This window comes from Hyla sarda, chromosome 2 (genome assembly GCF_029499605.1).
Source record: "Hyla sarda isolate aHylSar1 chromosome 2, aHylSar1.hap1, whole genome shotgun sequence".
Classification (NCBI taxonomy): domain Eukaryota; kingdom Metazoa; phylum Chordata; class Amphibia; order Anura; family Hylidae; genus Hyla; species Hyla sarda.
In genome coordinates this window covers 307,128,295-307,141,738 of record NC_079190.1, presented here as the reverse complement: position 1 = coordinate 307,141,738, position 13,444 = coordinate 307,128,295, and the positions used below count along the sequence as shown (strand labels likewise).

The following is a 13,444-nucleotide window of genomic DNA, read 5'->3' as shown; positions in this document are numbered from 1 at the left end:
AGAGTAGCATAGGTTTGCTATGGGAATTTTCTCCTACTCTAGACAGTTCCTGATACAGGCATCAGGTGTCAGCAGAGAGCACTGTGGACAAGACAAAAAAAGAAATTAAAAAAATAAAGATTTTTCTCTGTAGCAAACAGCTGCTAAAAAGTACTGAAAGGATTAAGAGAGCCTGACACAATGCAGTTTTCTTTTTTTTCAGCCCAAGCATGTAGTGGATACCTTTTAATTCTCTAACCATCTTTCAGATCAATTTCTGGCTTTTGCTCATACAAAACGCAATATATTGCAAAAAATTACCCTGTATTAACTTTTCCTTTAAATATAATTATATTTTTTATTTGCATTTCAGTAAGTATTTTTTTACATTTTAGGAATAAGTAAAGAAATGTGACAAAAATAACTTATAAATGAGTAGTTTGTATGTTTTCCTAGAATTTACATGTCGTTGTTCATGGATCCTACAACAGTTAATTTCTAACAGCACACAGGATAAGAAACAAGACACTTAAACAGTCTTTTCAAAGACTGTGAAGACTCTAGGTGTGCTCCTTAAAGCATATTTGGCAGTCACTTGTGTACACAAGGAAGTATTGTAGTTCCACAGTTTTACCATGTTGTGAATGACCTTTAAGTACTTGACAGCAATTTTTTAATGTATTCAAGAACGTTATTATGCAAAAACACAGTGCCTCTATTCATAAATCTTCTGTTACTTACTGCAACATCTCTTCATTGTACTCTAGCAATCTAAAATGAACATTCTCTGAAATATACACTTTTATAAAGAGGCAGATATTGTAACATGACAATCTTTTTGAGTTCTAGATCACAGTCCTTACATATATATGCTCCAGCATTCTTATTGTTCCACACTACAGGCACCTACAAAGTCCAGCTTTAACACACCTATTATACATTGTAACCATTTGCATCAACCATAATTTCTTAAATTGTCTCTAAAAATCACAAGTACAGTGAATAAGTACTAGGAACATTAAAGGGGTACTCCGGTGAAAAAACCTTATTTATTTATTTTTTTAAATCAACTGGTGCCAGAAAGATAAACAGATTTGTAAATTACTTCTATTAAAAACTCTTAATCCTTCCTGTACTTATTAGCTGCTTAATACTACAGCGGAAATTCTTTTCTTTTTGAAACACAGAGCTGTCTGCTGACATCATGAGCACAGTGCTCTCTGCTGACATCTCTGTCCTTTTTAGGAACTGTCCAGAACAGCATATGTTTGCTTTGGGGATTTCCTTTTACTCTGGACAGTTCATAAAATGGACAAAGATGTCAGCAGAGAGCACTGTGCTCATGATGTCAGCAGACAGCTCTGTTTAAAAAGCTGCCCACAGTTGTTAGACAAATGCAAATTGCATTTGTCTAACAACTGTGGGCAGCTTTTTATACACCTGTACATCAGTCCATCAAGTGACTTTGCCTTTTCCATTACAAGCCCTTTTTTATTCATCATAGGTGCCGGACTAATAGTCGACTCCGGATCATTATATATCGTTGAAAAATTGCATTTGTTTTTTACATCTATAGATTATTCTATATTAGGTGGTTGCTATACATATATTCATATTTTCTAAATCTGTCATTAGGGCCCAATGACAGTTTAAGATAACATTGACATTGCTCTGATATTTTTAACCATTTAGGTTTTTATTGTTTTAATAAAATCTGCACTATTTTCAAAACTTTATGTCTCAAACAATTATTCACTGTGTACCCTAGGGTAGTATTCTTGAGGTGTGGTTAATCTTTGTTTTAATTTACAAATCTGTTTAACTTTCTGGCACCAGTTGATTTAAAAAAAAAGTTTTTCACCGGAGTACCCCTTTAATGGGAATTTATCAAGGTTTGTGTGAGTAGTAGACCGTTTTTTTACACCTTTATTTTGTGTGGTGAAAAATGGGTAAGTACACAAAATGTATTACATGGTGCAGAAGCTGCCGGCTTCTCTGCCCGTGCCTGTCCTGGGGTCCCTGCTGCCGCTGCTTCTCTCCCCCTGCTATCGGCACCGCTGCCCCTTCTCTCCCCTGTCTATGGGTGCTACTGCCCCTTCTCTCTCCCTGGCTATTGGTGCCGCTGCCCCATTGCCGGTGCCAATAGCCAGGGGGAGGGAAGCGGCGCCGACAGACAGGGGGAGAGAAGGGGCAGAGGCACCCATTGCCAGCGCCGCTGCCCCGTTGCCTCCCCCATCCCCGGTTGTATAATTACCTGTTGCCGGGGTCGGGTCCGCACTGCTTCAGGCCTACGGTGAGCGTCCCCTGCGTCGTTGCTATGCGCTGCACTCGTCATTGCACCTCGCAGCGCATAGCAACATCGCAGGGGACGCCACACCGGAGGCCTGAAGCAGCGCGGACCCGACCCCGGCAACAGGTAATTATACAACCGGGGATGGGGGAGGCAACGGGGCAGCGGCGCCGGCAATGGGTGCCGCTGCCCCTTCTCTCCCCCTGTCTATTGGCGCCGGCAATGGGGCAGCGACACCCATAGACAGGGGGAGAGAAGGGGCAGCGGCACCGATAGCCAGGGGGAGAGAAGCGGCGGCAGCAGGGCTCTAGACCCCAGGAAAGGCAGGGGGAGAGAAGCGGGCAGCAATGGCCTCTCTCCCCCTGCCTTTCCTGGGGGCTTCTGCGGGTTAAGAAACAGTGTATCGGGGTATACACACACACACACACACACGCACCCTCATTTTACCAAGGATATTTGGGTAAAAAAACTTTTTTTACCCAAATATCCTTGGTAAAATGAGGGTGCGTGTTATAGGCCGGTGCATGGTATACCCCGATAAATACAGTATATTATGACTGATGCACATACAAGTGCATTAGTAAACTATTACCAATATATTATTAGCTTTAAGGGTTAATATGTATCTTTGTAAATAATGTTTTCATAGGGCAACAAACTGCTATACCGGGCCGCAGAGTGTAATGTAGCAATCTGTTAATATTCTCCCCACAATCCCATTTTTGTACTATACTGCGTATAACAGTACATTGCGCTATGAAAACATGATTTGCAAAGATACACAGTAGCCCTTTAAGGGAAGAATAAATTGGTAATAGTTTTCTAATACACTAGTAATACTGTATAATGGTGTGTTCTCACATACAGCATCCTGCACAGCTTCTAATCTGCTGTTGCAAATCCTGCCCATCAAATCTGCCCAGGATACTGTACGGGGAATTCACCCTAATATTGTTCTTTTTAAGTACCACACAGCGTTGTTATACCTTGTAAGCAGGTTTGTTAGAAAAGTCTAAGCTTGTGTAGGTTCGGTAGTGTTTCCACTACTAAAGTAGAAGGAAAAGTCACAAATTTTACACTGCAACAAATTCTGTGACAAATTAACACACACACAAAAAAAAACGGCAAATCCAATGATAAATTCCTACCCTAACCCCTATGATTACCAGACACAGCATCTTCATAACAGTAATAGCATTGGAGTAACTTTAAAGGGGAACTCCGGTGGAAAACGGATATTTTCGAATCAACTGGTGCTATAAAGTTAAACAGATTAGTAAATCCGAAGCCTTCCAGTACTTATCAGCTGCTGTAAACTACAGAGAAATTTGCGAAGTTATTTCCAGTCTGACAACAGTGCTCTCTGCTGACACCTCTGTCCATGTCAGGAACTGTCCAGATTAGAAGCATATGCCCATAGAAAACTTCTCCTGCTCTGGACAGTTCCTGACACGGACAGAGGTGTCAGCAGAGAGCACTGTTATCAGACTGTAAATAACTTAACACATTTCTCTGTAGTTTATGCAGGGTACTGCAGCCTTGTCTTATTGACTTGAAGGGGAAAAGGCTGCAGTATAGCTTTGCTGTGCCTGTTGTTCTCCATCGACTGCTAAGAAGGCTGTAGCACATGCGTCATAGATGTTCTCAGTTATTTAGAATGTTTGAAGCCTCTGCCAAATACCTCTGGCAGTGCTTATTGCCCACAAATCAAAGAATTGGGCATAGTTAAATCCAAATAAATGGTACGCAACATAAGCATAAACAAGGACTTAAAACAGTGACCATTAACACATATAAAATACAATGAGAACATTAGTACAAAAGTGAAAACGGAGACAAATGTCTAATTATTTGTATGCAAATATTTTATTTTATATTTAACCAAGAAAAACACACTGCCTCTAAATAAATGTACATTAATATTACAACTATAAAATAACAATACAATATAATATTATATGAGCTGCCTCAACAAGGCAACTCACATCACCCCTGTAACCCCTGGTCCTGCAGATGCTACAGGAGAATAATAGCATATCATGGTGCCCAGTCATGTAATGCATCATGGACACTCCAGATGAAACTCCAGATCATCTTCTCATGAAACTTCTTGGAAAAATGTCTGTTTAGGACCCACACAGCAGCACCCAAACTTACATACTGGTGTGCGGGGACACCATGTAATGCATGGCCAAATGAAATCCAAGTCAACCTCTTTAAATTGAAATAAACATGAGTGCTTATGAAGTGAATTGTTTAATGTGTCCCTGTCATTATACAAAAACGTTTGAAATGTGAAAACTTTGGATCGGTTGGGGTCTGAGTGTTCAGCCCATGACCGATCCCTAGTTATAGCTGGGTGGTAGCTGGGCACAATCTCCATCCAGCTGAACTAGACCGGCTACTAGCTTGTCCAGTGAAGATGAAAGGAGATCAGGCAAGTTGGGGACTGAAACATGCTACAGCATGCTTCTGCTGACAATATCTAAAGACAGCTTGACATGAACATGTTGACATGTCAAAAACTTTCTAAATGACAGGACCATAAAAATCCACATTAGAGGGACTGTAAAGACTTCGTCTAATTTCATGCAGTCCATTTCACATTATCTATTCTTTTCTTAGGTATCTTTAAAATTGAAGATTCTGCTCAAGTTGCACGTCTTTGGGGAATCAGGAAGAACCGCCCAGCAATGAACTACGATAAACTTAGCCGCTCTATTCGACAGTACTACAAAAAAGGCATAATCCGTAAGCCTGATGTTTCCCAACGCCTTGTTTATCAGTTTGTGCAACCACTATAAAGTCTACACATTTAAGAAGATATGGAAACCTAAGTTATTAAATGCCAGAAAGGAAAAGAATCTATGTTCTGAGCAACTAGTAGAGCATGGTTCCTTCTTGTAGACTATTTTCTACATTTCATTTTTGTGAAACATAGTTATAGATTCTGCTCTTTGCCAAAGTGATCAAGCCCTGGTGCACATCATACACAAGCTGTTTGCAAACTGTCATGCTTCAAGAGACATTAACCGACACAGGAAAGTCTAAACTATGCATTTACTCCGTCTTCTTTACTACCTGCTTGCTTTAGAGGTACTAGAGGTACTCACTGATGTGAGACCTACTGGACTCAATGACCTTACAGGACAATGGGAGGTGGGGAGAGAGCAGGACAGAGTGACCAAAAAGCATTGCAAGCATATTATTATTATAATAAGAGAACACCTACAAATTAGAGCAGAACTTAATGTGAATGAATGTTTGTCAGTTCTTAAAACCCTATGAAGTAATATGTTTTATAAGCATTATTTATTTTAGTAATATAACCTGATCATTAAACATAGAAAGCAAGAATATGGGTGTATGGATAAAATATATCAATTCATAGCTAGGTTCAAACTGTAGATATAGAAATAATAGTGCATACTAGCAAAAATGTGATAAATCAGTTGTTCCTTTACCTAAACTAGATTACAATACTGCCATACGGTAAAAAAAAAAAAAAATTATATAAAAAATATTTGATTCGTGTAGGAAAAAATTATTTGTCCTATAGATTCATAATTGCTTCACAGAATTCAAGTATATATATATAATATCTGTACATGTTTTTCTTTCATCTAACAATGCTGTAGCCATTTTCTATATTGACAAATTTTTAAATAGTATTTCAGTAAGTTGCCATGATATAGTCGATTAAAAGTATGTTTGCTACAATTTTCTTATGTTCATAGTAATGTGCCACACCACTAAGAAATAAAAGAAAGTGCAATGTGTAAAATGTATGTTCAATGTAGATTTGTAAGAACATGGGGTCCATCTTTCTATTTGTGAAAGAAATAATGTGCAGATGTTTAAATGGTCCCTGTCATTTCAAGTGACTGTTTAATTTGAGTAGGGAATGCATGTTAATTTCCCAGTGTACATTTTTTAAAAACATGTCTATTTTTGCTTTAAAAACTTTCTATAGCCTATGGACTCAAAAAAAAAAAAAAAAAAAAATGTTTAATGTTTTTTTTTACTTTGGTGCAAAAACATTTCTCAATTAGGTTTTTATAAAACCTATATATATATATATATATATATATATATATAGCTTATATATTGCTTACGTTTGTTTTTGCAGCCTCTACAATAAGCTGTTCTCTCTATGCCTATATATGTAATTCTCCCCCAGCAGACTGTCTTTTATGTGCTCTCCTTGCTTTTTTCAGTCTGTGTAAGCTGTCCTCCAGGGTTTGTCTCCCCAACTACTATGTGAGCTGGTCTGTAACCCCCTCCTGCCCCTCCACTCCAGTGGGGAAAAAAAGTGTTTTCAAATCAAATGGTGTCAGAAAGTTAAACAGTACTCATCAGCTGCTGTATACTAGTGTTGAGCCCGAATATTCGAATTGCGGATTTTTACTGTGAATATTGGCACCTAGCGATTTTGCAAATATTAAGAATATAGCAATATATATTCGTTATGATGAATATTCATTTTCTTTTTCACAGTACACATCACAATGATGTGTACTGTGTAAATAAAAATTGATCATCCCTCCCTGCCTCTAGCTTGTGGTCAAAAAGAAGGCTCCAATATTATAGAAGTCGGTGTGGAGCGTGAATATTTTGATTATGCGAAAATTCAAGAATATCGGCACTTACTTGTGGACCAATGAGAAGGATGCAAATACAGTTGTCAGAGGTTAGCAACATCTCTAGCAAGCAATAGGAAAGTAGATACCGTATTTATCGGGGTATACCACGCACCGGCCTATAACACGCACCCTCATTTTACCAAGGATATTTGGGTAAAAAAAGGTTTTTACCCAAATATCCATGGTAAAATGAGGGTGCGTGTGTGCGCGTGTATACCCCGATACATCCCCAGGAAAGGCAGGGGGAGAGAGGCCGTCGCTGCCCGCTTCTCTCCCCCTGCCTTTCCTGGGGTCTAGAGCCCTGCTGCCGGCCCTTCTCTCCCCCTGGTTATCAGCGCCGCTGCCCGTTCTGTCCCCCTGACTATCGGTGCCGGTGCCGATAGCCAGGGGGAGAGAAGCGGCGCCGACAGCCAGGGGGAGAGAAGGGGCAGCGGCACCCATTGCCGGCGTCGCTGCCCCGTTGCCTTCCCCCATCCGGGGTGGCATAATTACCTGGATCGGGTCCGCGCTGCTCCAGGCCTCCGGCGTGCGTCCCCTGCGTCGTTGCTATGCACGGCGCGGCGCACTGACGTCATGCGCCGCGCCGTGCAGCGCATAGCAACGACGAAGGGGACGCACGCCGGAGGCCTACAGCAGCGCAGACCCGACCCAGGTAATTATGCCACCGGGGATGGGGGGAGGCAACGGGGCAGTGGCGCCGGCAATGGGTGCCGCTGCCCCTTCTCTCCCCCTGGCTGTCGGCGCCAGTACCGATAGTCAGGGGACAGAACGGGCAGCGGCGCCGATAGCCAGGGGGTGAGAAGGGCCGGCAGCAGGGCTCTAGACCCCAGGGAAGGCAGGGGGAGAGAAGCGGGCAGCGACGGCCTCTCTCCCCCTGCCTTTCCTGGGGCGGTATCGGCGTATAACACGCACATAGACTTTAGGATAAAAATTTTAGCCTAAAAAATGCGTGTTATACGCCGATAAATACGGTAGTTGAAAGATATAATCGTGCATGCACACTTTGTGAATTTCATTACGAATTTCTCATGGAAAAATAAGTAAACGAATATGCAAAATTCACGAACATAGGACGAATATTCGGGAAATATTGCAAATTCGAATATGGCCTATGCCGTTCATCACTAATTTGTGAATTTCTTTCCAGCCTGACAACAGTGATCTCTGCTGTCACCTCTGTCCGTGTCAGGAACTGTCCAGAGTAGGAGAGGTGTTTCTATGGGGATTTGCTTCTAATCTGGACAGTCCCTGACACGGACAGAGGTGTCAGCAGAGAGCACTGTTGTCACACTGGAAAGAACTGCACAATTTTCTCTTTAGTGTAAAGCAGCTGATAAGTACTGGAAGGGTTCATATTTTGTAATAGAAGTAATTTACAAATTTTTATGGCACCAGTTGATTTGAAAATATTTGTTTTCCACTTGTTTCCACCGGAGTTCCCTTTTAACTCAGCAAGCAGAAAGTCAGACTCTGACAGGCTTATCTTTTGTCTGAGTAGCTGCTAAATTATGTATGGATTGACAGAAATCTCCTCGAAAGTCTGTGGGTTTTCTGTAAATCCATACACAACAGTACAGAAATAATATCACTGTTGTTATTTTGCTATAAACCTTGAAATGACAAGCCATGGAAGTTTAAATGAGACTTAAAGGGGTAATCCGGTGGAATTTTTTTTTTTTATATCAACTAGCTTCAGAAAGTTAAAAAGATTTGTAAATTATTTCTATTAAAAAATCTTAATCCTTCCAGTACTTTTCAGCTGCTGTATATTACAGAGGAAGTGTTCAGCACTGTGGTCAGCACTGTATATTACAGAGGAAGTGGTGAGACAGAAAAGAACAACTCAACTTCCTCTGTAGTATACAGCAGCTAATTAGTACTGGAAGGTGTCACGATTCGGCAGGCAGATGGTGGATCCTCTGTGCCAGTGAGGGATTGGCCTGGACTGTACCGGTGGACCGGTTCTAAGTTGCTACTGGTTTTCACCAGAGCCCGCCGCAAAGCGGGATGGTCTTGCTGCGGCGGTAGCAACCAGGTCGTGTCCACCGGTAGCGGCTCAACCTCACTGACTGCTGAGACAGGCGCGGTACAAAAGGACAAGACAGAGGCAAGGTCAGACGTAGCAGAAGGTCAGGGCAGGCGGCAAGGTTCATAGTCAAGGGCAACGGCAGAAGATCTGGTAACACTGGTAAGGGCACTCACAAAACGCTTTCACTAGGCACTGAGGCAATAAGATCCGGCAAGGACAGGAAGGGGAAGGGGGTTTATATACAGGTGGAGCAGGGAAGCAAGAGACACTGATTGGGCCAGGCACCAATTACAGGTGCACTGGACCTTTAAATCTTAGAGAGCCAGCGCGCGCGCCCTAGAGAGCGGAGCAGCGCGCGCCAGGACGTGACAGCCGGGGAACGGGACAGGTGAGTAGATTGGGATGCGACCCGTGGGCGGTCGCGTTCCGCTACGCGGATCGCATCCCCGCCGGCAGTGACAGTGCAGCGCTCCCGGTCAGCGGGTCTGACCGGGGCGCTGCAGAGAGGAGAACGCCGCGAGTGCTCCGGGGAGGAGCAGGGACCCGGAGCTCTCGGCGTAACAGTACCCCCCCCCCTTAGGTCTCCCCCTCTTTTTATCTGCATGTCCCTTCATACGAGACAAGGCCAGTGGGAGCGACTCTTGAGTCTCCTTCCAGATAACGGAGAAGTCCTGGGTTACTTCATCTACGGCAGGAACTCCAGAAGAAGTGGGAATAGGGAGCGGGGGCAGAGTGTGAATCTTGCCACGGGGCAGAGTGGTACCAGGAAGGAGGCTATGAGGAGGTAAGATCTCTGCTTGCTTTTTGCAGAAAACATCAGAAAAGTCCTGGTAAGCCTTGGGAGGACCCGGTAAGGGTGGAACCTCAGGAGTGAGACAAGTGGGAGCAGATGTGAAGCATCGTTTGTGACAAGAAGGACCCCAATTTATGATCTCCCCGGTGGTCCAATCAAGGGTAGGAGAATGACGTTGGAGCCATGGCAGACCGAGGAGGACTTCAGAGGTGCAGTTGGGCAGAACAAGAAATTAAATTTTTTCGTGATGCAGCCCAATGCTCATAAGCAGGGGTTCTGTGCGGTAACGCACAGTGCAGTCCAATTTTTCTCCGTTGACAGAAGAAATGTAGAGCGGCTTGACGAGACGGGTTACTGGGATACTGAACCTATTAACGGAAGAGGCCAAAATAAAGTTTCCTGCAGAACCTGAGTCCAAGAAGGCCACTACTGAGAAGGAGGAGTTGGCGGAAGGAGAAATCCGCACAGGTACAGTCAGACGTGGAGGGGCAGAATTTATGCCAAGAGACGCCACTCCCACGTGAACAGGGTGCGTGCGTTTCCCAGACGTGGAGGACGAATAGGGCAGTCCACTAGGAAATGTTCGGTACTAGCGCAGTACAGGCACAAATTTTCATTTCTGCGACGAGACCTCTCTTCTTGGGTCAGACGAGACCGATCCACTTGCATAGCCTCCTCGGCGGGAGGCACGGGAGTATATTGCAGAGGATTCTGGGAGAGAGGTACCCAGAGATCAAGGTCCTTTTCCTGGCGGAGCTCCTGGCATCTTTCAGAAAAACGCATATCAATGCGGGTGGCCAACTGGATAAGTTCAGATAGGGTAGCAGGAATTTCTCGTGCGGCCAGCACATCTTTGATGTGACTGGATAAGCCTTTCTTGAAGGTCGCGCAGAGGGCCTCATTGTTCCAGGATAGCTCTGAGGCGAGGGTACGAAACTGGATGGCGTATTCGCCTACGGAAGAACTCCCTTGGACGAGGTTCAGCAAAGCGGTCTCGGCTGAGGAGGCCCGGGCTGGCTCCTCAAAGACACTACGAACTTCAGTGAAGAAGGACTGGATTGTAGCAGTGGCAGGATCGTTGCGGTCCCAGTGCGGTGTGGCCCATGACAAGGCCTTTCCAGACAGGAGACTGACCACGAAAGCCACCTTAGACCGTTCAGTGGGGAATTGGTCCGACATCATCTCCAAGTGCAAGGAACACTGGGACAGGAACCCACGGCACAATTTAGAGTTCCCATCGAACTTGTCAGGTAGGGAGAAGCAGAGTCTGGAAGTGGTAACTTGCTGCGAAGGATAAGCAGGAGCAGGCGGAGGAGTTGGTTGCTGCTGTAGAGGCAGAAGCTGCTGTAGCATGGCTGTCAACTGCGACAGCTGTTGTCCTTGTTGGGCGACCACGGTGGCGAGGTCAGCGAGACTTGACAGTGGCACCTCAGCGGGATCCATGGCCGGATCTACTGTCACTATTCGTCAGGCAGATGGTGGATCATCTGTGTCAGTGAGGGATTGGCGTGGACCGTACCGGTGGACCAGTTCTAAGTTGCTACTGGTTTTCACCAGAGCCCGCCGCACAGCGGGATGGTCTTGCTGCGGCGGTAGCAACCAGGTCGTGTCCACCGGTAGCGGCTCAAACTCACTGACTGCTGAGACAGGCGCGGTACAAAAGGACAAGACAGAGGCGAGGTCAGTAGCAGAAGGTCAGGGCAGATGGCAAGGTTCATAGTCAAGGGCAACGGCAGAAGATCTGGTAACACTGGTAAGGACACTCACAAAACGCTTTCACTAGGCACTGAGGCAACAAGATCCGGCAAGGACAGGAAGGGGAAGGGGGTTTATATACAGGTGGAGCAGGGAAGCAAGAGACACTGATTGGGCCAGGCACCAATTAGTGGTGCACTGGCCCTTTAAATCTTAGAGATCCGGCACGCGCGCCCTAGAGAGCGGAGCCGCGCGCGCCAGGACGTGACAGCCGAGGAACGGGACAGGTGAGTAGATTGGGATGTGACCTGCGGGCGGGCTCGTCCCGCTACGCGGATCGCATCCCCGCCGGCAGTGACAGTGTAGCGCTCCCGGTCAGCGGGTCTGACCGGGGCGTTGCAGAGAGGAGAACGCCGCGAGCGCTCAGGGGGAGGAGCAGGGACCCGGAGCGCTCGGCGTAACAGAAGGATTAAGATTTTTTTATAGAAATAATTTACAAATCTGTTTAACTTTCTGGAGCTAGTTGATTTGAGAAAAAAATGTTTTCCACCGGAGTACCGCTTTAAGGTGAATGTCTTGTCTAGATTTGTTTTTTTAACTTATTAGTGCCGGATACTGAAAGAGTTCTGTTTCTATTTTATAATTATAATTTTTGTTATTTAATTTTTTGTACATTATTATGGTGGCAGCTATCTTGACTAAGCTGTTTTCAATAGAATTCAGAGATATGCTTTACACCAAGCCCCCTAAACATTGGTCCGGAGCACACCACTATTCACTTGTATGAGACAACTGTCCAATACTAGGCATGATTTGTGATCTGGACAAAGGACATTCCACAGGAAGGGTAGGCTGACCTCGGAGCTTCAGCTGTATTCTGAATAGTGGCAGATCCTATGTTATACATCCACTGGTGTCACCTTTCACTGTAATCTGGTTTGTGATGATAAGGAGGACACCTCTGGAAAGTGATCTGTACAGAAAGTGTCAGCTAAATATGAGACCTGCAAAATTTCAAGATTATTTATACATATGGATGGTAGGAAAGAACATAATAACCCTGCCAAAAATTCATAATACAATTTATAATAATAAAAATGTGATTTAAACAATAGGTAATTTTCCGATGACACATTTCTTTAAATGCATATTCCATACACCTCATTTTTCTTGATCAACTCAATACCTTGCTTTACGCAATTTTCATACTTTATACTCACCACTAGAGATGAGCGAACGTTTGAAAAATTTGATTCGGCCGATTGCCGAATTTTTTGAAAACATTTGTTTCAATTCAAATTTATTTGCGGTGAATCTATATTAAAAACGGCTATTTCTGGCCTACAGAGAGCCTCAATAGGGCTGTAGAACACTTTGCTGTGTTCTAACATGCATATAGAGTGTGCTGGGGTAGTGAACTAATCCTGTTTTTCAGAATGACATGCAGATTACCGGCATTGCTTTTAGAATCACTGCCGAGTGGCACAATGGCATCACAATGGCATCAATATGAAGAGACCATATAGTGGCTGAATGACACAGCGTGGAGGTGTTGGCAGCAAGAGGAGACCATATAGTGGCTGAATGACTCAGCGTGGAGGTGTTGGCAGCATGAGGAGACCATATAGTGGCTGAATGACACAGCTTGGATGAAGCTGAAGCATAAGGAGACATATAGTGGCTGAATGACACAGCGTGGAGGTGTTGGCAGCATGAGGAGACCCTATATTGCCTGAATGACACAGCCTGGAGTTGGCTGAAGCATGAGGAGACCATAAAGTGTCTGAAAAGCACAGCCAGGAGTTGGCAGCAGCATGAGTAGACACTTGGCCTTCACAATCCCTAAGATTAAAAGATGAATTCTGAAATTTAAACCAAAGATTTGGGGTAGCTAGTGCTACCATAACAACATTTGTATTCTCAGACCCAGGCTCAGCAGCATCAGTAAACCATATATTGCCTGAATGACACAGCCTGGAGTTGGCTGAAGCATGAGGAGACGGTATAGTGTCTGA

The 13,444-nt window shown here is 44.3% G+C and overlaps 1 protein-coding gene and 1 long non-coding RNA gene across 5 annotated transcripts in view; one reads left to right on the top strand and one right to left on the bottom strand.

Annotated features, from left to right (window-relative positions):
• SPDEF (SAM pointed domain containing ETS transcription factor) overlaps positions 1-5,957 on the top strand; it is a 44,450-nt gene extending 38,493 nt beyond the window's left edge. For all 4 annotated transcript variants that reach the window (XM_056560664.1, XM_056560663.1, XM_056560661.1 and 1 more), the window contains exon 6: positions 4,895-5,957. In XM_056560664.1, coding sequence (XP_056416639.1) covers positions 4,895-5,073 — 179 coding nt within the window. In that variant the 3' untranslated portion in view covers positions 5,074-5,957. The remainder of the gene's footprint in view (positions 1-4,894) is intronic.
• LOC130357910 (uncharacterized) overlaps positions 1-13,444 on the bottom strand; it is an 83,423-nt gene that overhangs the window by 17,874 nt on the left and 52,105 nt on the right. The window lies entirely within an intron of this gene.